General features: G+C 25.3%; 3 protein-coding genes and 1 non-coding gene across 9 annotated transcripts in view; 2 read left to right on the top strand and 2 right to left on the bottom strand.

Annotated features, from left to right (window-relative positions):
- Positions 1-14,138, bottom strand: part of LOC126896099 (ATP-binding cassette sub-family D member) — a 41,412-nt gene extending 27,274 nt beyond the window's left edge. For 4 of the 5 annotated variants that reach the window (XR_007701771.1, XM_050668567.1, XM_050668566.1 and 1 more), the window contains exons 1-2: positions 13,880-14,137; positions 9,061-10,172 (exon numbers count right to left, since the gene is read on the bottom strand). Coding sequence is in view for 4 of the 5 variants with exons in the window: in XM_050668567.1 (XP_050524524.1) it covers positions 9,061-9,623 (563 nt within the window). In the remaining variant the exon portion in view is untranslated. Of the gene's footprint in view, positions 1-9,060; positions 10,173-13,879 lie in introns of all 5 variants that reach the window. The other variant, XM_050668565.1, reaches the window with a different exon arrangement.
- Positions 12,747-12,877, bottom strand: LOC126897111 (U11 spliceosomal RNA). Its single transcript, XR_007702037.1, has one exon. It is a non-coding gene; the product is annotated as a U11 spliceosomal RNA (small nuclear RNA).
- Positions 14,139-14,358: 220 nt separating the features above from the next.
- Positions 14,359-18,805, top strand: LOC126896100 (endoplasmic reticulum mannosyl-oligosaccharide 1,2-alpha-mannosidase). Its single transcript, XM_050668568.1, has 8 exons — positions 14,359-14,656; positions 14,731-14,898; positions 14,954-15,284; positions 15,346-15,494; positions 16,248-16,439; positions 16,592-16,779; positions 16,843-17,134; positions 18,190-18,805. Exons 1-8 carry the CDS (start codon positions 14,567-14,569, stop codon positions 18,547-18,549), a joined length of 1,770 nt encoding a protein of 589 aa, XP_050524525.1. The 5' UTR covers positions 14,359-14,566; the 3' UTR covers positions 18,550-18,805.
- A 6,101-nt stretch (positions 18,806-24,906) lies between these two features.
- Positions 24,907-25,844, top strand: part of LOC126896092 (gamma-aminobutyric acid type B receptor subunit 2) — a 145,739-nt gene continuing 144,801 nt past the window's right edge. The window contains exon 1 of one of the 2 annotated variants that reach the window (XR_007701770.1): positions 24,907-25,297. The gene's annotated coding sequence lies outside the window, so the exon portion shown is untranslated. The remainder of the gene's footprint in view (positions 25,298-25,844) is intronic. The other variant, XM_050668549.1, reaches the window with a different exon arrangement.

Below are 25,844 nucleotides of genomic sequence, written 5' to 3'. Positions count from 1 at the left end.
CGCAAAACATTAATTTCGATTTGTAGAAAGTGAATAAATATTGGTAAATATGATTTAATTGTACAACTCAATAAAATTATATTTCATTTAAAGTGAAACAAAATTCATATAATATAAGAAATAATCCAAAAATGTTAATTTGTCTGTAGATATTTTTAATATATATGTTAATGTAACACACCAGTAGTGTCATTTTGACACAAAGTATCAACAATACATAAATATATAACATTTCTATCACTATTTATTAAAATTTTCCCTTACATTGTACGCGTTAATAGCTTCCAGTGTATATGTATTATATATGAAAATTAGAATATATCTTTTTAAATTATAGCTGAATGATAACAAATTTTATTGAAAAACTTTTTTCGTGAGAACGTATTAGAATTATTATTAAAAGACAAAAACATCATTTTCTTTAACATATGAGCGATTCATTTACCTATATTCAATGATTTTTAAAATTCAATCGATCCACTATCAATAATTTAAACATATACAAAAAATTGAACATTAAAACCGTACTAACTAAATTCGTCATAAAATATACACGAAATATATGNCTTTTTTCGTGAGAACGTATTAGAATTATTATAAAAAGACAAAAACATCATTTTCTTTAACATATGAGCGATTCATTTACCTATATTCAATAATTTTTAAAATTCAATCGATCCACCATCAATAATTTAAACATATACAAAAAATTGAACATTAAAACCGTACTAACTAAATTCGTCATAAAATATACACGAAATATATATACCACCTAATGTTAGTCACGAACAATTTGCAGCAAAACAAAAACAATGAAAACAATTTTGCAAATTAGATATAAAAAACACATNGGTCTACACACCACCTAATGTTAGTCACGAACAATTTGCAGCAAAACAAAAACAATGAAAACAATTTTGCAAATTAGATATAAAAAACACATTACTCATGTGACAACACGTAGATTAACGTCAAAAAAGACGCTGGGAAATCTAATTGTTGTTGTCGTTAAAACAATGTTAAATTAATTACTCATAGAGCAATTAGTAAAATATTAATTTATATGTTGGAGGATATTGATAATACACATAGGATATTACCTTACTTGACTTATTACCACAGTAAACAACTCGAAAGTACATATATCAATTGCCTTTCACTAGTCGTTCAATAAATATTTGAAAGATATAGTCATCTCATAACTGCAAAATCGACACTTCCAATTATAATTGGTTGATTCGTCGGGTCGATGGACTTTACGCGTGTAACTTGTTGATGTTCAGTGCGGTATTAATGATACTCAGGAAGTACAATAAAAAAAAATTATATTCTTCAAAGACGATTTGACTACTCCAATTGAACATCGTAGAAGATCTTCGCGGTAAAAATAAACACGACTACAAACAGTAACAGTTGTGTATTGTTAGTTATACATATTGACGAAAGTAATGAATCATACATTTCTACATTTATGTTTGTGTACAATACATTAGTTAGTCAATTAGCGCGTGTTATAATTGGTCTCTATTATGTAAAAACTAATTATTTTAAGCGTTTATTAATTAATATCTTACTAATAATGTTGTAATATTATGCGTCAACGAAACAACAGCTCAATTTTAATGTTGACAAAATTCATTCAATTAATTTCATTATTCAATCATTAAATATCGTAAAATCATAAAAGGATAAAATAAAATATCAATGGCTTTTGTGAATTCCAAAATAATTTTAAAAACATACTCAATATTTAGTACTGTTATTACAAATTTAAAGTTATTAATATACTAATAAGCGAAAAGGAGAAAAAAATAATAATAATCTATTATTACAATAACGGTAGTCGTGTTTATTAGTTGTAGTAATGACACAAATAATACATGTATTATAATCGGGTCATGGAAATGAAAAGTAAAAATTTAATTTTATATTTTATAAAAAAAAAATTAAAAAAGAACAAATTTTTACAAAGTTCAAACCTTGGATACCTTTTTTTAAAATAAGTACTTTACTCTTAGACATATTAACATATTCCAATCATGTCAGAACAAGAAATAATTTTGTTTTTATATAATCTTTCGCCTATAATATCTAAGACACCTCTAAATCTTGCTTTATAATTTTTAATTAAAAAAAAATTTTCTTTTCTTATATTTTGCTATTTTGGTCATTCGTCTATAAAAGTATACAATACACAATGTGAATTGTAAACTTCTATATCAAATGTGTATCACACAGATCTAATTAATAAATTAATCAGTGTGATTATATGGGTTTTGTCTTTTAGGGATAAAAATAACAAAAAAAAAAAATGTTCAATCCTCTTCAAAAATAAAAAGTTGTACTTTAACTGTTTACACATTTTTGTCCTACAAGGCATTAATACTTTACAATTTTAATAATAATGCATTTCTAGACTTACAAATTAAAAATCTAAAATTCATTACAAAACTTTATTTTTGTTACACGGAATAACTAATAATGACATTTTTTTGTTGTCTACTATATTTAAGTAAATCCTCTTTGAAATTCCTACACTGATTCTGAATTTGGCTTCTATTTTGTCCATCACATTTATAGATAGTATTCAATTTAAAAAATGATCATCTAACATCCTTTACAATGTTTTTAATGATATATCATTACATACGTCGTTAAAAGGAAACTATTAACCCAAAAAGATCCAATATGAGAGATAATATATAAGTAAATCTCAAAAATTCGGAAAAATTGTAACTATATTTTTGACAAGTTTTTTTTTAGTAAAATTTTTTTGTGAATTTGAAAAAAGTTTATCAGACCTATATGATTTTTGTTACAATGATGTAATTTGATTTAGCGTATGACACTTAGTTACTGAGTTATTCAACCTATTCTAAAGAAAAAGTCACAAATATGTGTCAAATATCGATAGGTTTTTAGTATGAAATACAAAAAAAAAAACTAAAAAAATGAAATAGGTAGTCATACGCAAAATCTAAATACACTATTGTTTAAAGCGACCAAAAGCATATAGGTCTGTTAAACTTTTTTTTTAAACAAAACAAATTTAGATTTTAACTTGCCATAAAATTATCTATCTATTGGTAGCAACTTAATAATTATAAAATTCACTTTTAAATTAGTTACAGTGGATATTTGAACTACTTTATTTAAAAAACACCTATCAAAATTAAACTTAAAGGTCTATAAAACTAATTAAGTTAATAAATTTTATATAATTATGTAAGAAAAAAAAGTTGTACTATTTTTTAATGATTTAAATGTTTAATTATCGATTAATTATTAATTAGTATTTAACTCACAGATTATATGCAACTTAAAAAATATGAAGCCAGATTCGGAATTAGCGTCGAAAATTCTAATAGTTCATCTAAATACTGTAGATAGAAAAATGGCTGTTGTTATAAACCTTAATAGTTAAAATTATTTTCTATAAAATGTATTAATTTTTACAATAATTTTTATTGATACACTATAAATAAATGTAATAAATAGATAAAAATGTTTCATAATATCTAGAGTACCGAAAATTATGTATTAAATTGAATTAATTTAAGAGCTGTCGCTTATTAATTTTTATACATATAAAACACATAGCTCCTATAATATTATAAACCGCCAACTATAATTAATATAAGTCTAAAGTTTAAAAATCGATGTTTAATGATAAAAATTATTCGAACGTGAACACAATAATATTTCATTGCATTAACGTCACATCAATATAATAACTAATCTGTAAAAAATGTACATTGTTCTAACTATCCTAACAATATGTGTCTTTATATTACGTATTAAATGATATATCATTAGCTACGTTTATCTAAATATCAACGAAATAATGTTACCCACATAATCTTTTTAATTAAAAAATAAAGCACATATTTAGCATACAAAATAATAACCTAAAATGTTTAATAAATACTTTTATGACGACAGAAAGTAGTATGTTATGTTAGAAAATACTAAAGATACTAATAATAGAATGTGCTTAGTGTTGATAATGGTAATATATTGTTCCTGAATTTATGAGTTAGAAATTTATTTATTTTTTTAGTTTTAAATTAGTATTTTAAATGTATTTTTAATTTAAAATAATATTAACTACAATAACTCAATTCTCATTATGTAATATTATAATGTTCATTAAACGTGCGAATATATACTATATTCTAGGTATACATACATCACACACTTATTAATAATATCATTTGACGGTTATTCATAAGTAAACAACTAAAATATCAATTAATCAGTTTTCTATATAGGTTACTGCCAGTAAAATTAAAAAAAAAAAAAAATTATGTGAATGCATATGAAAATAATATGCGTAGATTGCATTTTATGAAAATAACTCAGTTATAATGTATACATTCTATAAGTTTGGCTGGCATAGCATTTATAGTATCTTGTTGTTTAACAGAAAAAAAAATCTAGAGATACAATTATTTATTACTTATAAGTTTTAACATTGATTTATCTACGGAAGCGTAATAATGGAAGTTTTAATAGTTTAAACATAAGCTTTTCCTCATCGCCCCCGTCATTACTGATAATTTTTAATGATTATTACTAATGAGTAATTATAATAAAAAAAAAGTGTACTGAAACACGCCTTGAGGAGTTTGATAGCTCATTTGGGTGAATACATATATTAGCAGGAACTAATTTTTCTAAAATTTCGTAATAAACCAAAGAAGTGACTAACAGATTGTATCCCATTTTTAATCAATCCAAAACAGAGTGGACAAAAAACCAAAACTCCAGAATTTCTTAATTTAAGATTATACTGGAATGAATTATATGACCTTAAAACATTATATTTTATCGCATTCTTGAAATTTCAATAAGAGGGTGACCCACAATGACGTCAATCAAAATCATAAATACTATACGGCTTCAATTTAATAGTTCTAATAATGTTTGATATCGATTTAATGGCCATAACTCAGATACTGCTTAATACAATTATTACTTCAATCTTTTATAACTGAGGAAAATTTTCAACTTATAATTTTAACATTAAACTTGTCCTTTATTTTTTTTAATTTCTCTTTATCGTAAAATTAATACAAGATTCACATTTTATAATTTTTTATATACAAACAAAATATTATTTAATATTGGTCAGCAAAATTTAATATTTTTCTGTTAACAATAACGAAAATATATGGTTCTAAGAAATATTTTGCGACGATCTCAAGTCTACCATTAGAATTATTTATACTATTACGTCTAGATTTTGAAATATTTACTAATTTGTAAAAACAGTATAATTGGACTTTAAATAATAGATAGAATAATTTTTTTTTTTCAAATGAATATTGAAATTTGTTTTTATGATATAGTTTGTAGTTTTTAAACAAATTTTTCAAGTTGAGCCTATTTTATAAAACATTAAAAATCAGTCTGATAGTGATTTTATAAATTTAAACTTTTTACTAAATTTGTTTAAAAATAAACACAAATTAAAATTAAAACCATTAGATAAAAAATTGTATGTACATTTCAAAAATATTTTTAGTGTTAGATTCGAAACTGATATAATTTTTATTAGCTAAAATATTATGCAAAATGCTCAAAATTTCATAAAAACTACTATTCCTTGGATAAATCCTATTAACAAACTAAATTTAACTAATCGAAATATGCGATCCTATATAAGTTTTGACGACTAACATGATTGTTTAATGAAATTTATCTTAGATTGATTAATTTTTTAATTATATTAAAANTGACTAACACGATTGTTTAATGAAATTTATCTTGATTGATTAATTTTTTAATTATATTAAAAAAGATACATTTTTTTAGTATCCTTTAACTCTGTTTTGTAAGTAGTTGGACATTTTGTAATCCACTATATTATTAGTAAAATGCTGAAAGTACGAAACAAAAAAACAAATTTTTATACGTTACCGAAATCGTGTTAAAACATCCATATAATTATATGGTTACTAATTCTGAATGGGATTTAAATTTCCAGACGCGTTAATCTCATGTGCGCAAAGTGTATTTTATTAATACTTAGCAGAAAATCATATCATTATAACATACTGGTACTCGTGCATTTAATCTATTATTATTTTAACTAATAATATAATATAATATAGGGAATAATAGTTACAAATGGATATATAATTAATTTTTTTCTTTTAATGTGAGGGTGTCAAGAATGTTTGTAATCAAAAAAATATTCGACGGAAACTTAAGAATACAATGAATGGATGGGTAATTTTTAAATTATTTCTATACACTGATTAGATATAATTTTGTATACATCACCATCATCATCATTTCTTGATAACCTTGTATACAAAGAAAAAATTGAAAATACACAATACAAAATACAATTAACAATAGTAAATCACTTAATGTTCTTTGATCATAAAAATGCAAATTGGCGAAAGATATAAGTTTGAACTTGAAAAATTTTTAGTTCAAGATCAACAGAATAATATTTAGTAGCACAGTATCAACTTTTTTAATACTTCTATAATAATTTCAATTTTCATTTAGAAAATGTTTAGTATTTAATCAAAATTAATAAACTTATAATTTTGAAAAATAAATAATAACATAAAAATTGAGCATTTTATAAAATTCATTATTTTTTTTTAGAATTTCGTCATTTCAGCATGTAGAAGTAAAAAAACTTAAAAATAAAGTTGTAATGTATTTCAACTTGATTTTATCACTAATTATTGTTAAACTAAATTTCAGTTATTAGATTTAATCGATAAAACTTAATTAAAATTTCTTAAATATTATCCTAACTGTTCATATTTATCTTGAAATAAATCTCACGTAATCCGTTTTCTTTTTAACGTTAAATTTGGTTTATACAGTACAATTAAATGTTCATGTATCATTTAATTTTAGATTACTGGAACTTTATTAATTTTTATATAGTACAAATGAATCATATTTTGCCAATTATACAAGTTTTAATTTCTTGCTTGTTTCATTATAGTTAATGAGACTTATTTTGTTTAAAAAAAAATACATACTTACATTTTTTTTAAATTATCATAAGAGCATTTTTTACATACAGAATATTTTAAATATTGTTAAAATACAAATATTTCTCCTATTTAGAAAGTAATTTTCAAATTCAACTCGAGACAAAACCATAATATTAAAAACAGTTTTAACATTCAGATACAACATGATCACAAAGTATGAAAAGAATTTCTATCATCCTCATTATTTATAACTAACATTTGGACTTCATGCATTTATAAAGTTTATTTTAGTTATTTTGAGCACCACAATGATAAATATATATTCGCTTCTATTTTAAATCCTAAATAAATATAAATTAATAAGGATTTTATTTTTAAGATAACTTCTCTTAGAACAATAAAAGGTTTTGTGATACTGTTTATACTTCTGATAAATTTTAATGAAGTTGGGTGTCATGAAAATAGTCCAAACAAATTTTATAAATGCATAATTCCTATTCATAATAATTTACACTTTTTCTTACAATATTAGGAAACAAAAAGGTGTTTAATAATTAAGAAAACAGGTCATATTTAAAGCACAATGAGAATATTAAAAGGTCTTTTTCTTATTTTTTAAACCATAATGAATTTCTTCATTAAATATAATTATAAAATTTTTCTTTTTTTCTTTTTTGGTGTTATATAAGGCACTTTCAATTATTTTCTAATTAATTTAAATTTGATTATATAGCTTAATGTAAAATAAGAAAAAGGATGAATGAGTTAATTTATAAACAAATAAAATTGTTTTTGTGATTTTTAATTCTGTAGCTCATGTTAAAAAGTTGATACGTCACAAAAAGATACTAATTTTTCATGAAAATTATAAAAAATTAAACCATTTAAAAATTGGAATCATATATTTTAAGAATATTTTTACCCATTGAAGAAGTTAACCTTGACACAGCAATTTATTTTTTACTTAAAATGACTAAATTCATATAGGTGTTCAAAATATAAGGAAATAGGTCAATTGTTACGAGCAATGAGAACCAAAGAAACCTTTATCCTTACTTATTGAACACAATAAACATATGAATATTGATAATTCACAAACTTTAAATTACTACAGTAATTTTACTACTTATTAACATTAATAGGATATTTTTTTTAACTATTTTATAAAATGACTAACGTATTTATTTTTTCAATTTTTTGCAAATTAAAAAAAATGTTTGTAAAAATAAAACATATATTTTATTAAATAATATGCTTAATATATTATTTTTGATGATATTTTCAGACCTATAGTTTAATAATCACAAAAAAAGAAAGTAATAAAAAACCAATTAGCAAATCAATAGTTATTAGATTTATCAAAACATCGTGAACCAAAGTATATATATTTATAAGTACATGATCCTCTTACCAGGGTAAATTATTATTTTTTGACGTTATTCTAAAAAGTTCAAACAACAAATATATAAAATAACGTAACAACTAAATCGTTGGTACGTGAATTGTTATTTTATTAAATAGTTATAATTAACGAATAACGAAGCATACTCGTTCAAATGCGGTATTAATAATTTACACATTAGTGTATTTAATTGTACACTACACGCGAGTTTGTGACGAAAATTTATCACAACACATTGATAAGAAGTCGATAATTTTGTTATTTACTATAAGTAATAAACGTATGAAAATATTTTTCATATAATAATACATACTTGAATTATCACTAGTTAAGAAAGTCCAAAGTTTATTTTAGGTCAATTAGTTATTTGAATATAAATACATAATAAAAAAATAATTTTCTTTAAAGTAATACTACTAATTTAAAATTATGAATACGAGTCTAAAATAACAAAAATAATTAAGAAGAATAGTTTTTCATGGAAAAAATGCACATAAGTAACTTTTACACAAATGACCATTCATTCATAATCTTTTACGCATTTGTCAGTTACTTTAGTAATATTTTGGCTATTTGTGCATATACCAGTAATAAATTATACTTAGAAATGTAATTTTCCTATTTGATATTACTTAACCCAATTTAATTAGCTTAAAATAACCACAGTAAATATTATATAAAATGTCTTGCCTGAATGCCAATGCCAGTTTGCATTCCAAATAACGGATCATCGAGTTCAGGAAAGTGGCGGGCAATGCACACAACAGCCACTTAAGTAACATTAGACCGAAGTTTTTGGTGTCCCGACGAACGATATATTTGACCATTTGGCCTTCCATGGTTGCCACAAAAATCGACATGAACGTGCGGCATATAAGAGCAACTGTATGCATACTAAGCAAGCCCACCTCTGGTGTCCAAAATCCTGGCACCATTAGCCGGATAAGCTTTCGAAGTTGTATCAAAAACTCACGATTGATAGCAGGACCAGAGGCTACCCTGAACTTTTTTCTTTTGCAGTTGACCACAATTGGAACACTTTCAGCGGGTTGTAAGGGTAGTCCTTTGATGTTGTTGTTTTCGTATGGGTCAATCTTGGGCTTATCATTATTTCTTCCACTGTTGCATACCTTCAGCACAACAGGATATCCAAGCTTACAACCGTACAGAAACACGGCTATGGCCAACACGCCTTTGCCGTAGTGTTCTCGTTTTATTCGTCCGTCTAAGAACTTGGATATGACGGTAGGCATTTTGTAATTGAAACTAGACTACTCAAGTCGAAATATTATAAATTATGGTAGCGTGTTTAAACCCAACGAGGGTTTAGAGCATGAAACTATCGATTAAGACATTTGTCGAAAATAAAACTAAAATCATTTAAAAATAATATTTTCAGTTCCTTTCCGAGCGGAGATCAAAGGCTAATAGATAATAAATAACTTTAACAACGGTTATCAGTTATCACACAAGCGTCGCAATTGTTCTAAACAAAATGATAAACGACTGCGCGCGCAGTAACGTAAACAGACGCACACAACGATGCTGAAGCAACGTTACTGACTGACGATGATACTGTAGCGGACAGAAGCACCGACATGCGCTGACGAATACTGGCGGTAACAACCGACCGCCGTAATGGAACGTGGAACAGCTGACCCATACCAAATGTTGACAAGACGATTTAACCGCTTTTCAAACTCAAATCCTTAAAATACAAGTGTAGGTGACACTTGATTTCTTTCACTGGAACGAACATTCTTTTGTTCAATGTAAAAATCATTTATCCAATTCAAAATTACCTGCAAACATAGTCGTCGTATTTATTGTAAAATGAACTAAGAACACATAATATTTTATTAAAAGTAATTTTTCTCTAAACAAAATTATAGTAGAAATTAAAGATTATTTTTTTTTGTTATGTTTTTTAGTTACCTAATACTGCATCATAAAATGATTTTACTACTAATCTATATATTTGTAATTACAACTGGAATAATTTAGTAAACTAAGAAAAAAAACCTAAATAAATAAAAAACCTAAATAAATTCACTCTTTCAGAGGACGTCATACGGGCAAACAAAACAATGATATGATCAAGAAAATTTGCTTTTAGATATTTTATTACTCTTCTTTTACCAACTCTTCAATCGCATCATTTCAAATGGTATGCGCGCACCTATTAATTAAAATAATTATTTAAATTTTAGCCCTTTGTAAATCGATTCTTTTCGTCAGAAAATAAAGAATAAGTTTTTTTATGTAATACTGATATTCACGACACGATAATCTTTAATCTATAGTCATCTGTTAGTTTTTAGTATGTCAAAACATTTTTTTTATTTAAAAAGCTTATTTTGTCTTTTTTCCAACGATATAAAATCTAAGTTCCTACGATTTTTATTCGTTAATTATTATGATTAGAATCCATGACAACTTATGACTAAACTCAATGGCGTCAATAGGTTTTACAAACTATTAAATTGCCAGATGGGATAGAACCCCATTCCTTCCATACTTTACAGGTATTCAAGGGATTAAAGACTTATTTCTGTGTATCACTAAAAACTTCACATATATCAAAATAGAGGTTAATGAACCCTCTAAACAAAAATGTATATTTCAGATATTAAGTGAGACTTATAACATTGAGCAGCTGAAAAAAACACATTGAAAAAAAAATTGAAATCCTGACTACGTACTGCAAACTAATTTTATAAAAATGATATTTTTATGTATAATACTCTAGGATATAAACTTTTCTTTAAAATATTTTTTTGAAAATACTATTACTAAAATAATAGATCATACTTTTAATGCAAAGAGCAATTTAAAAAATTGCAGTTCTTCAATACAGAAAACATTTATTTATTGTATAATTTCCGTTCATGTTTATTAAATCTTCAAAATTGTATTATTTATCTTTTAGTTGTTGTTTTGTAAACTCCAATTAAACTTCAATCAAAAAATCTTATTTGATAAGTACAATACATTTAAAAACTAAATTTTATTATTTTTACAAGGCTAAGTGAAATAAAAATCAATTTTAATGTCTACCATAAATATTTTAATAATCATATAATTTTTCATGGAATTTCATACTTGAAAATAATGACTAATTAAATGCCATATTAAAAAAATAATGAATTAATTAGGCAGAATTGAATAAGTAAAAACTTATTTAAAATAAATAAAATAATATTTGAAATTTTATTTTATTTTAAGAATTATAAAAATTAAAAAATTGTTTAAAAAAAAGAAAATACGACCGGTTTTGATGTATAATATTTCAACAGTAGACTTGAACTATTGCTTTTAATATTTAAAACAATATTATAATTGTAAGTTGCATAAAATTTTTTAAAAATATTCCAGAACATGTTAATATTTAAAAATTTTACCTTGTATTTAAATGAATACACATAATTAAATGTTAATTCAAAATTCGCATTGAAAGTATACGATTTTATTTTTATCAAATATTACTTATTTTCTATTTTAGCCAAAAAAAAACGATTATTTCAGTTTAGCATTAATATATTTTCACTGTCAATATTTTTTAGCAATATATATAGTTTATAAAAAATTTCGAATTTTTTTTTTTAAACATAAAAGTTCTAACTATCAATTGCATTCATTTTTAACTATCAGAAATCGAAAATAATAAATAATATAAAACAATTATATCACAGTTATTTTATATTAAAATTAAGTTACTGGAGTAATCGCGTGTATAAAATCTTATACACAATTGATATTATTTTGACAAAAAACAGTATAATATATTGCCACAGTCACATAAAATTTGAAAATTAACAAAAAAATGTATCTTAGAATATGATAATTTCTAAAGTATTGATCCAAAAGTTATTGTCGACATATCATTTTCTATTTTATAAGCTAGTTAAATACATATGTTGTCAAAAAAAAGTTGATATAACGTGAAATATAATGTAACTAACAAAAGTAAAAAAAATATATATATTATTTTAAGAGAAATTGATTGGTTAGTGTTAAAAGATTTATTTGTATAATAATATTTTATATTGCATGTACATATTGTTTTAGATTATTCAGACAGGCATTTTATCATTCGAATAATTAATCGAATATCGATAGTTTTATTAATACTTTAACTAACAGAGATGGATACTATCGCATTATAATTAAGCGATAGTGTACATCTTTATTAAATATCATTGTAGTTACACTTGATCGCTAGACATTTACGCTAGTTAACAGTCTCTACGTCCAGCGTACAGTTACGATGATTCAAAGTAAATATTATAAGGCCAAAACGTAAGTGAGAGTGAATAAACAGTACACAGAGGGCAAATGATTGAATTCTTATAGGTATATTTAGTACATGTCTTTCGTGGGGCGCCGGTACACTTAGGTAAACCAACTGCCCGCATTTCCAAAAATTACGTGCCGGGTATGTCTTGATGGCCATACCCCACGTCCCCGGAAGAGTACGCGTGCCATAAAAGCGGCAGACACCCTTTTTGAAAATTGAGCAAACGACCAAGTTGTATATATGAGCTATACAGCCCATTGAAATAATGACGCGTCACATTGACGTCTAACTGCACTTGCAACGCAGTTTTCAGCGGTCAAGTCGTCTACTCGGCGAACGCTCAATTAGCCCCGACACTAGTCTTTATTAAAAACATTTTAAGATGTGACACTATGACATAAGGATTACTCGAAATATTAAACACCCTTATTCTAGAACAATAAACGATTTTGATTAATCAGCGCCATCTATGGGCTGATATTCAAAACAAAAATAATTATTCAATAGAGGTAAAATAGAATATAAAAAAAATTTAATTAAGTACACATATACGATTTTTGTTTAGCAGACGATAAAGATATTAAAATTTCATAATTTCTCTTATATTAATTTGTATATACTTTAAATTTCAAATATAGAATTCTCGAAAACAAAAAAAAATTATTGTTTGAGCCTATCATAATATAATTGAAAATTAACAAAAAGTCTATATAAAGTTTTTCATAAGACATATATTATCTATCATTAATAATCTAACTAAAAACTAACAGATAAATTACCATTTAACATTTTTAATTAAGTTTCAAGTGTGTGGTATTTAAAAGATTTTCAAGTATTTGCATAAACATAGTATTCAGTTTATTATTCAACTAAATAAAATATTTGAATTTATAAATTCAGGTAAAATGAATATTTATGGAAGGGGTGGTGTAGCACAATAGTCACACTATTTACTGGTATATTCTTGTGTTAAGCTGCGCTTTATGCTCACGGATGGGTGACCATATGAACATTTTTATAATGGCAAAAAGCACCATATCCCCTGTACAGAAAGCAATAGAAAACCGCTGAAATTAACTCATTAAAGTTATCACAAGGCTTAGCCTAAAAAAAAAATTATAAAATATATATTGAACACATAAATAGTTCAATATACCAGTGATAAGTAAAAACAAGTTTTATTTTTTATAAATAAATAAAATCATTCCTTACTATCTTCCTTGTTCCAGAGGGTCAATTAAATTCAATTTTATTTGATAACAGCACATTATTCTTTACACCCCAGGTGTACAAATCCATTATTATCTCACTTTTAGAAGTTATTTTAAAATGTATACCTGCAGAATTTATTTAACATGTATATTTGAAAATTACATTAAAAATATTTAGCTCTAAAAGCAACAAAAAATTACTAAATTAACACGGATACGTATTTCGGGAACGATTAAAAAACACTCATTACATAACACCTATAATAGAAAATTCTTGATACAGCTTAATGTATCGGACTATAATGTAAAAATACAGTTAGCTTTTTAAGTTTCAGAGATAATTCGAATACAGTGAAATCTAGAAATCTATCTTTATGTTATCACTATATTTACTGCCACCTAGTGTCTTGTGATAAAAAGTAAATGATGTTCCTGCCTACACTTTTTTATTTGTAAATTAAACATTGAACTAATTTTTAGTATGAGATAATTATAATATAATAAATTATAAAGCGAATAATAATTTTTTATGTATAATAAAATAATATTTGTCGATTTTTTTAATTTATTCGAGTTTTTAATAAAGTAAAAGAAAATCAAATATTTCTGATTTTTATTAAATAAATGGATTTTTATAATTATTGTTATAATTGAATAATAAATGTTGATATTTTACTAGCTCATTAATATGGTACAAGACCATGTTGCACTGAACTTTGAAAAAATATCATTAACTAGTCATGGCCAAAATTACAGCTACAAAATATCTTGCCTCAGGGTAAATCTTAGATTTTTAGAATGAAAATTTAACTTTTAAAAATAATAATTGTAATTTTTCTCATTTATTTATAGTTTTGGAGGAAATTCTCTCGGTTACAGAAACTTACACTGTATATAGTTTTTTTCATTGTGTTTATTTTAATATACTTATGGCTCTTTGGCAATATTATGAAGTTTAACAATGTAATGGGTTTAAATATTCAAAAGTTACCTCAATTAAGTAACTCTCAGCAAGAAAAGGTATCAATATAATAATAATCGTTTGTTTATATCTTACAACTGTATAATATTTTAGGAGTTAGATTTACCAGATGGTGTGGAAGCCGTAAAATTAAATGAGATAGTTAATGCTGAAGTTATAAATGAAAAAGAACAAATCGCTGCCCCAGCAATAAATCCAACAATCCTTGAATTAACTAGTTATGGAATAAAATTTCCTTCTGCATCTGGCCACCGTCAAAATGCAATATTAAAAGCATTTAAGCATGCATGGACAGGTTATCAAAAGTATGCTTGGGGCCATGACCATGTTAAACCTATTTCAAAAAAGTATAATGACTGGTTTAATATGGGTTTGACTATAGTTGATTCACTTGACACCTTATGGATAATGAATTTAAAAAAAGGTTTATAATAATTTTAAAATTATTTTTAGAGATTAATTTTCTGTAATTGTCTTAATTTTAGAATTCAGTGAAGCACGTGAATGGGTAAGCTCAAGTTTTAACCTGGACCATTATAAAGATGTTAATTTGTTTGAAACAACTATCAGAGTATTAGGTGGATTTTTAAGCGCTTATCATTTATCAGATGATTCTTTATTCCTAGAAAAAGCAGTAAGTATTTTATTTATTAGGTAATTTTATTTAACTCTCAACTCAAAATACATTTCTAACTGCTATTGTTAAACTTTAAAATTTAATAGTAATATAAAAATAAATTGTTTAAAAACAGAATTACAAGATTTTATTATTAAATGACAATTTAAATTTTATAATTTATGTAATTGCTTATCTAGTTGATATTTTTAAAAATATTTAGTAAAACAAAAACTTTTTTCAAATTATGTTTTATAATTTTCTATACACTATATTTTTTGTAATAATATTTACCTCTATTATCTCTTTATATCAATTTTAGTTAAGCTGATTTTTTATAGAAATCATAGAAAAATATAAAATTTTAGAGGATGAAAGTTTTTATTTTCCCTTATAATTTTAAAATGCAGAGTCAAAAAATCACTCTATGTATAGAAATGAGCAGCACTACTTATTTGATTGAAAAGATTTTCTCAAAAATGTCAGTGTTTAGGGACTATAATTCTAATTCTTATTGGCTATATAACTTAAGGGAACAAAAATGATTGTAAATACAATAAGCACTTGTTTTTTAGAAATTACAAATGTATAAAAATAGATATCTTTTTTTATTAATTTAATTAATGACTTAAGTAAATAAACTTCAATATATAATATTTATTGAAATATACTTGTAAAATAATATTATTAATCTTAAGATAATGATTTGTTCTAAAAAATATAGTGTACATTATAAAATTTCATAATAAAATTTTATTTTATTTTTTATAGCTTAATGTTGGTGAAAGACTTCTACCATGTTTTACAAAGTCTCCTTCCCCTATTCCTTATTCTGATATTAATCTTGTTTCTCACTTGGCACACTCTCCAAAATGGAGCCCAGATTCTAGTACAGCAGAAGTGTCTACTTTACAGTTAGAATTTAGGGACTTGTCACGGTCTACTGGAAGATCAAGTTTTGAAGTAAGTGATCTTACATCAATAAAATTATAATATAATGTAAAATTTAATTAATTTATTACTATTAATTCTTATTATTTATCAGTATTATTATGAATAAAAGTACATTAATTAAAAAAAAAAAAAAATTATTTATTTTTAATATTTTGTTTAAGGATGTTTCATTTAAAGTTTCTGAACATATTCATACTTTAGAAAAATACCATGGTTTAGTTCCAATTTATATAAATCCAAACACTGGCAAATTTCATAGAGGGTCTGAAATTAAATTAGGTGCTAGAGGAGACAGTTACTATGAATATTTACTTAAACAATGGATTCAAACTGGAAAATCAATTGATAAGTAATAATTTATTTACCTTAGTTTTATTTTTCATTTAAGTTCTTATTATTGATTTTTTTTTAGTTTAAAAAATGATTACATAGAAGCTATTGATGGCATTACTACTAAGCTTGTAAGGACTACTCCACAAAGAAATTTGACTTATATAGGTGAACTCCGAGCTGGTACTCGAGAATTTCATCCTAAAATGGATCATTTAGTTTGTTACTTACCAGGAACACTAGCTTTGGGAGTACATCATGGTATGCCCTACAGTCACATGCGACTTGCAGAGAAACTCATTGAAACCTGCTATCTAATGTATGCAGATCAGCCAACTTTTTTATCCCCAGAAATTGTTTACTTTGGTACAAATGTAAGTAAAATTTTAGTTAAGTTTCAATTAAAGGTTGTTATATGTACAAATAAATAATATTATTATACAAGTTAAATCTTTAAACGCTAACCAATCAATATCTCTTAAAATAATAATTTTTTTTTTTTTACTTTTGTTAGTTACATATATATTTTCATTTTTCTATTATAAAATATTTTTTATGTTCATCACTTATTTCATATAGGGGTATCAACATTTTTTTTTAAATGGCAATGTATGTATTAAACTAGCTAATAAAATAGAAAATGATATAATTAAGAAAATGACTGGTCAGTAGCAACTTTTTGACCAATGCTTTGTAAATTATTAAAATTTTAAAATTTAGACTATAGATGATTCGCGGATGCTGTTAATTTTATCATTATTCATTTCTTGGTGGCACTCTACATCTACCATAGATACAAAAATGTGAATGTCTTTATGATTATTTTATAACAGAAAAATATAAATACAATGTATAAAAATATTTTATTAATTACATATTTATCTGATACAAATGTAATTAATAAAATTCAAAAAGACAAAAACTATATGTACAGAATGAGTCATGATGATATGATAAATCCAATAACTTTTGATCCATTTATCATTTTGTTAAAAAATTTTTAATAATAAATAATTAGACACATTCAAAGAATATTTTTCATTAATTATAATAATTATATTTAAAAAAAATATTAAAACAGTAAGTAATAATTTTTGAAAAATAAAATTTCAAAAAAATAATAATTTGATCAAAAATTATTGAATTTGTTATATTATTGTGACTCACCTGTATATCCTCTTTGGCGACCATTCCAGAGTATTCATGGTTAAGGAACCATCCCTTTGGGAAGGCTAATATAGGCCTTAATGCTCTATAAAAGCATAAAAAAAAGTTTTTTTTTCTAACAAATGTATTTAGTTTAAAACTTGTTTGTCATAAATAAAAATTTTTTTTTGAAAGAAGTTCTTAGGTTATTTAACTAAATTTTTATTACTGAGATTTATAAATTAAAATATTTGTAATTAAAAAAAAATTTTTTTCCTTTAAGAATGATATCAGTCGTGATATGTATGTTAATATAAATGATGCTCATAATCTTCTTCGGCCAGAATTTGTTGAAAGTTTATGGTATATGTATCAAATATCTGGAAATGTTACCTATCAAAATTGGGGCTGGTCAGTTTTTCAAGGATTTGAACGGTATACTAAAGTAGCAGGAGGATATACATCTATTGGAAATGTTTTAGATCCAGATGATACAAGACCTCGAGATATGACTGAATCATTTTTTTTTGCTGAAACTCTTAAATACTTATACTTGTTAATGTCTGATGATAGACATATGTTATCAATTGATAAATATGTTATTAATAGTGAAGGACATCCTTTACCTACTTATAATCGGTGATTATTTTAAGTACTTATTACATTTATTGTTTTAAAGATTTTAAGCAAAATATTAGTTGTTTTTGGCTGTGAAATTTTATTTATTGTTTTATGATTAGTCAAACAAGCGCAACAATTTTGAACAAATTTTTTTTATAATTATAATTAAATTGCATTGATTGCTTTTAAAACAAATTTTAAATGTTTTTGTAGCAAATTTATTACAAACACAATTAATTTTTCAATTTATTTAATTTGAGAGTTAATGAACAATACATGTTTTTATACCATCTCAAAACTTAAAAAATTAATTTATAACTAATATTTTATTATTGTATTATCATGTGTTTTATGACTAAATGTATGTCTAAGATATCTTTAAGAACAATAATTTTTTTTTAGAAACTTGTTAAAATTTGTTCTGTCTTAGCTAAATAAAAGTGTTGAATTAATAATTTATAAAATTTTGGGCATTTGTCATAGTTAATTATAATTTTTTAAGTATTAATTATTGTAATTAATTGTTAAATTTTTTTTATAGATTAGGTTGTGGAAAATGTTTCATTTTATCGAGAATTTATTCTGCTATTACCTAAATTTTTAATATATAATTAGAATTTTATCTAAGTTTGTGTTGGAAAATATGATTTTCATCACTTAATTGAAGTAGTTAGGTCAAAGAAATAAATTTAAAAATCTCATTTTCTTCTATATCCTTTTATAAGTTATTTTATTTTTGGATTAAAAACAATATTTCAGTTTAAAAAACTTATGATCTACAATTAATAATTATATGATTTGAAAAAAATATTGTATTGTTAATTTTAAATCAAATCTATTCGTAATAGATATTTTGTCAAGTGGTATTTCTATTTGTTTAAATGATAGAATATCATACATATATATATATATATATATAATTCAGAATTGAGGGTTAAAGAATAATTTGGTTTTGTTTCAATACCTATAGTAAAAATTCTTTGATTTTTGATGTATATTTGAAATAATTTATTGAAAGTTAAATCAAATTTTGTCATTTATTTAATGTTATACAGAGAATTTGTGATGATTAACACAAGTATAAAAGACAAAATTACTTGAATTACTAATTGTAATTGAATTTAATATTTAATAACATTGTATACTACACATTATTATTTTACCCAACCGTCTATTCCAAGCAAGGGTTAAGTAATTGTGAGACCTCGGTTTGGAAATTTAGATGAGGCTTCTTTATTAAAAGCGTTCTTATTGTACCTTATTTTTAACATATCTGAACAAAAATGTCTATCCTCATAAACCTTAATAATGAGGGTCATTTTTCACCTCTCTCTTTAAGTCCGAACATCGACTTATGTCAACACTATGATTTGTGAGTTAGTAAATTATTAATTCGTTTTTTTTATATGGAGCCTACTGAAAAAAAAATCAAAACAATGGCTTACAACTCCTCAAAAAATATAGAAACATCATGTATTATGTACAAATATTTTTTAACAGGGGAATTTAGCCCTTTTAGAAATTGTTCCATTCTACGTTAAGAGTAATACTTTATAGACAATTTATGTCGCAGAAAACTTTAAAATTGTTATTTAATCATTAAATATTTGATGTAGATTTTCAGGCTTGTGAGAAGAGTTAGTAAACAATAATAGACTATTAACCAAATACTTTTGAAGAATAAAAATCAATACATTAAAATATTTTCATAATACTTAAAAATTATTTATACCTTATTTTATATTGATAGGAAATATACAATAGTTAAAATATTATGTGTTTCATTTATTAATAACTGAAATAATTAAGAGCACATTTAAATCGTAGAACAATATGTATATTCATTTTTATAGGATTCTACCTTAATAATTAATCAATTTATAATAACTAATTACATAGTCGAGTTCAAAAACTTTCTATATACATGCATTAAATAATGTCATACTATGTATGAGTTCGTTTGATATATGTAATCGATAAAACATTTTTAGGAGTTTAATAAAGGGCTTGTAAGATACTGTCATACAACATCATTTTTGGGCAAGCCAATTTTCCTGAAAATCGTTAGTACCTTCGGGCTTTTGAACTTTTATAAAAGGACGTAGAATAAAAAATAATTTATTTACATCCCATTTAGTTGATTTCCAAACTTAATCATGGTGTAAGTATACTGTTTCATGAATCCAAAAAATAATTTTCATTTTGTCTTCATAAAAATACAAATATTTGCTGAGTTATTCGGATAATAAATAAAAAATCATTTTAGTATTGAAATGAAGCTGAGGTGGTATTCATTATACAAAATGTTTCATTTTTGGCTCTGTCCATATAAAGACTCAGCATTTACTGAATCAATATTGTTTAACAAAAGATTTATTCAGTTGAAATCAGTACAGACATATTATAAAGACATCATACATATATATATATATATAAAAAATTATATCAATTTTGTCAATTTTAAAAAAGTTATTGCAGTTTTAAGAAAAAAATTGAAAAAATGTCGAAAATTAGCGATTTTTAAATTTGTAATTTTTTTGGAGGTTTCCCCCATTTACGGGGAACGAGGGAAATTTTTTCAAGTTTTGAGGGTAATGTCTTCGACTAGATACGATTTGTGATCTTTTGACGTATCGTTAAAAGAAATCGGTTTGGTAAGAGCTGAGAAAAAGTGGTCACAGACACAAAAAAAAATAAACACAACATAGTAAAATTAATACCTTCTCAGCTTAGCATCGAAGCTAATATTTAACTCGTGTGATGTGAAATTTAAAAAAAGCAATCATAGCGTTTTAAAAATCTTAAAACTTTTAATTAATACCCAGAAACATATAGTTTATAAATTGGATTTTAATTAAAAGAAACATCATTTGTATTAATTAAAATTCTATAGCATCTAATTAAAACAAATGAATATCATCAGATCTTATAACTATATATACACATAACGATTAATGAATATATTTCTATCTATATTAGTAAGTCACTTTAAGTTCCATAAATTTGTGTAATCAATTATTATTTTTAAATAAATAAATTTAAATTTTATCAATTAATAAATAATTTTTTACTATAGAAAATGATTTTCTATATATTTATTCGACTAAAATTATACTAACAGAACTCAAATTGTAAATAACAACATTTAAATTATGGGAACAACTAGTAAAAAAAATAGCATTTTACATACTTTTTTATTTATTGTAGGTAAATTTCAAGTCAGTTAAAGGAGCCGTTCTATTACTATAATAATACTTAATTTGTGTCCTTCCCAAAATCAAGCTAAATTACTAATATTAATATTCGAATGATTGAATTATTAAAATAAAAGTTTAATTTGAAAGTGATTTATTTTTAGAATATGTCTTTTTATCTTATATTTCAAAGTGTCTTATTAATCAGAAATTATAAAATTGATTACAAAATTTATAACAACATGAATTGATATGTAGGTTCAGACAGATGCAGTAATAATACAAATTTCACTACCAATACTACAGGATCCATTAAGTAAAAAACAGAAGAATCACGCTATTTCGATGAGCCTACCCATTCTTGCCTTTATTTAAATAGTACAATCTAAACAATAATAAATACAATAAGTATGTTTTACTTTTTAACGGAAAAAAATAAACTTCAATAATTTTTATTTAAAAGAATATGTGATTGTTAATTTTTTAGCAAACATTCATATATAATCTGAATAAAAAGGATAATATAGACATACTATCTGTACTACAATTAAAATATGTCGTTAACAAATAAATTTTTTCGTTCTATACTCGGTACTATTAATTACATTTAAAAAATAACTATTTATACTAACAGAATAAAATTAAACTAATTTAATTTGAAAAATGATATAACATGTATATCAACTAAGTAAAGTATTTTTAAGAATATGAATTCCATTGCAAAATCGTTTGTTTAATTTCATTTATGAGATTTAAAAAATTTAGGACACTATTTTAGTTTTCGGTGTTAAAATATCTGTAATCTTATAGCCTGAAAGTTACTGTCATGGAATTGCGCAGTTATGTCCTCAGGCATTTATAATGAGTATAAAAGGGTAACGAAAAATTATCCCGGGAAGCGTAATCTGTGATAATTGCATAACATTATTTGGGTCGTCAAACCCTTTTTACAACTAAAATAACAGAACAATTTTTAGGAAAACTGTCTCATTAAAAGAACGACATATGACATACAATCTTCTTCTTCTTCTTCCTCCTCGCCTTAATCCCAACTACTTAGGGTCAGTCACCCTTATCCTAAACTTCTACTTGACACGATCTCCCACATCATCTACGCTCACAACAGCTGACCTCATATCGTATTCAATAGCATCCCTCCATTTCTTTTTTAGTCTTCCTCATCCTCTTCATCCTTCAAAATTCATTTCTATAACTTTTCTTACAGCTTCCGATTCTTCTCTCCTCATAACATGACCAAACCATCTAAGTCTATTTTCTCTCATCTTATCTACGATTGACGCTACACTTATACTTCCTCTTGTATGCTCGTTCCTTATCCTATCTTCTCTAGTCAGTCCACACTATTATATGACATACAATAAATAAAATGAAAAACAATACAAGTTTAGCTCCTAAAATACTAAATCATCAGATTACACACATTTCAACTTCGATTCAAAGTTGAGAAAATATTAATACTACATGATGTGTTACTTTTTTATGTCTCGTATCACCACTTTTTCTTAGATGTAGCTGAATCGATATTTTTCAAAAGTACGTCGAAAGATCACAAATTGTATTATGTTAAAAACATTACCTTTAAAAATTAAAAAATTTTTTTTATAAATACCTAAGGTATTTTCCTTTTAATAGGTAAATATTTTTTTTGAAAATCTCATTATTTAATATGATCCGGTAATACTGCATCCTTTAAACATGTTAAATTGAAGCTTACGTTTCGTACTATAAGTTAAAAAAAAATTTGTCCCAACATTATATTTCCTAAGTGAAAATGAACACCGTAGTTAAAAACATGTTTTTTTTTGTGTAAAAATTTTGATTTCATGTTTTATTTTTTCAACTTTATACAAAGTAACATTTTGAAATATGAATGGATTATATTTATATTATGTAATAATTTATATTATTTTTTTTTTTATAAATATAATAACTTGTCTCGAAGACTTATCTGCTATATATAAAGTAAAAATGTAATTTTTTGTTGAGAAATCACCGAATTTTGTGTTATAGTTTTCTACTAATTTTTTTTAATTATTTATACCTATACATTATTTTAAACAGATTAGTCTTATAGGAGGGGTGGTAAGTACCCCAATTAATCCTACCTTAAAAAAATATAATGATAATAAGTAAGACTTATATAATTAATGAAATAGGATTTGATGTTGTTTTCGGATTAATTTTACTAAATTTAAATACAATTTCATTTACAATTCCTTTTGAAAATTAAACATATTCTAAAGATTTGCACCGAGCGTTTTTTATGATAGTGATTTTTATCACTGTTAAATATAATTTATACGTATTTTAATTGTGCTATAGCCAGTTGAGCTGGGTTTTTGGTTACATTATTATTGTGAGACCAAATTTTATTCCTAATATAGTTTTTAATAAGCACTAGATGTACTAGATTTACAAATCAAGTTCAGATTGTTTTATTATTGATAGGGCTAACCAAAATTCAACCATACGGATTAATAAAACATAATTCTATGGAATAATACGGTAATAGTATATTTGAAACTTGACTTTACCCGCCTGTCAGATACATAGTTCATAGGACATGACATAAATAATTGATACTACTGGTAAAATTCTTTTATTTAAAAAAAATAATAATAATATGTATGTTTGTGTTGACCAATAAAAAGGTCTTCCTAATAGCGTGTAAAAAGGAAATTGAGATCCACTTATCAGTGGAATTGAACTGTCCGAGTTGAAACAGATCTCCCGTAAGGATATTGGTCAGAGACGGCTTGAATAATTTTTTATTGAAATGTCCACGTCCGCATAAATTTAACTTTAACGGTTGACGCAAGTTTGACAAAAAAGTTGATGAAAAACGGGTATGTAGTTGCAAATGTAATATAGTTTTTTATTATTGTAATAAATCGAACCACATGGACTTACACGGTCCGGTTAGCAACCCTTACTATGAAGGTGGCTCAGTGGCGAAAGCATAGTAGTATGACGGTGTACGCTAGCCAATGTTGCGGCGTCGGCGAAAGTGGCATACACGCGGCGACCGGTGGACGGCGCGTAAGCGTACGCTGGCTACAAAGCGGCAGGGTATGGGATGGAGGAGGGATCGATGCCGAGGCCGCCGGCGTCTCGGCGAGTATGCGTGATGTGTCCCGCCGCGGCTCATGAGGTCCAAGGGTTGGTTCGTACGCGTGTCGCCGCAGCCCCGCGCGTTTGGCTAGTCAGTCAGTCAGTGAGCGAGACCGGGTACGTTCGTCCCAACGTTCGCTAAACGTTTCGTAGAAAACGCTCGACACTTAAATCCGCGAGATAGGTGGTTTCTACCTATCCGACCCTCCGTCCAACACTGCCACTACCACCGCCACCGTTATCTCACGTGTTACGCCGACAGCTTTCCTCCGACCGTTTGCCGACTCGACTATCGCCGAGTACGTGTTACTAGACCACGAGGTGACATGACGCGTCTATCGGCCCCGTTACGGCCATGGTGTCCTCTCCGCCGTGATGTATAGATGAAGCATGACTGTCCCTCGACCGGCGGAACCGGCACCGTTCAAGTTCCGCACTGCACCTGTAAGTATACATTGCGAACGTGACCATAATATTAATTTTAAAATGTTGTTAGAATATTACAATTTCGGTTTGTGTTATAAGAAAACTGACACGATCATTAAAAAAGTATTATTCAAAACAAATTTATTTGTAGAAATAACGAAAATTAACGTGTAAATAAAATATTTTTCATATAAACTATAATTAAAAAACAATTAGCTATTTTTGAAATTCTTCTATTCAAAATTGGATTGTTTGAACACAAATTGAATATTATTTCGATTGTACGCTTTATAAACCGTATAAAAAATAATAGTTGTTAATTTTTCTAAATAATATAAATTTGAGTCAAAAACAGTCGTGAAATTTAGTGCAATTTTTTTTTCAAGAAATAAGAAGATTTTGAAATGTATTGAATTTGATTTGTATGAAATGACTCCCTTTCTCCACATTCACACGCGCGAATTATTGAATTATCGATTTTTGAAGACTTCAAAATTATTAAAATTAATAATTAAAATATTTCAAACATTGTAAGTATTCAAATAACAGGTTAAAGAAAAGTTCA

Source organism: Daktulosphaira vitifoliae, unplaced genomic scaffold (assembly GCF_025091365.1).
Source record: "Daktulosphaira vitifoliae isolate Bord-2020 unplaced genomic scaffold, ASM2509136v1 Scaffold_1, whole genome shotgun sequence".
Classification (NCBI taxonomy): domain Eukaryota; kingdom Metazoa; phylum Arthropoda; class Insecta; order Hemiptera; family Phylloxeridae; genus Daktulosphaira; species Daktulosphaira vitifoliae.
Note: the sequence above shows the minus strand (reverse complement) of the source record. Positions and strands in the feature narration are given on the sequence as shown.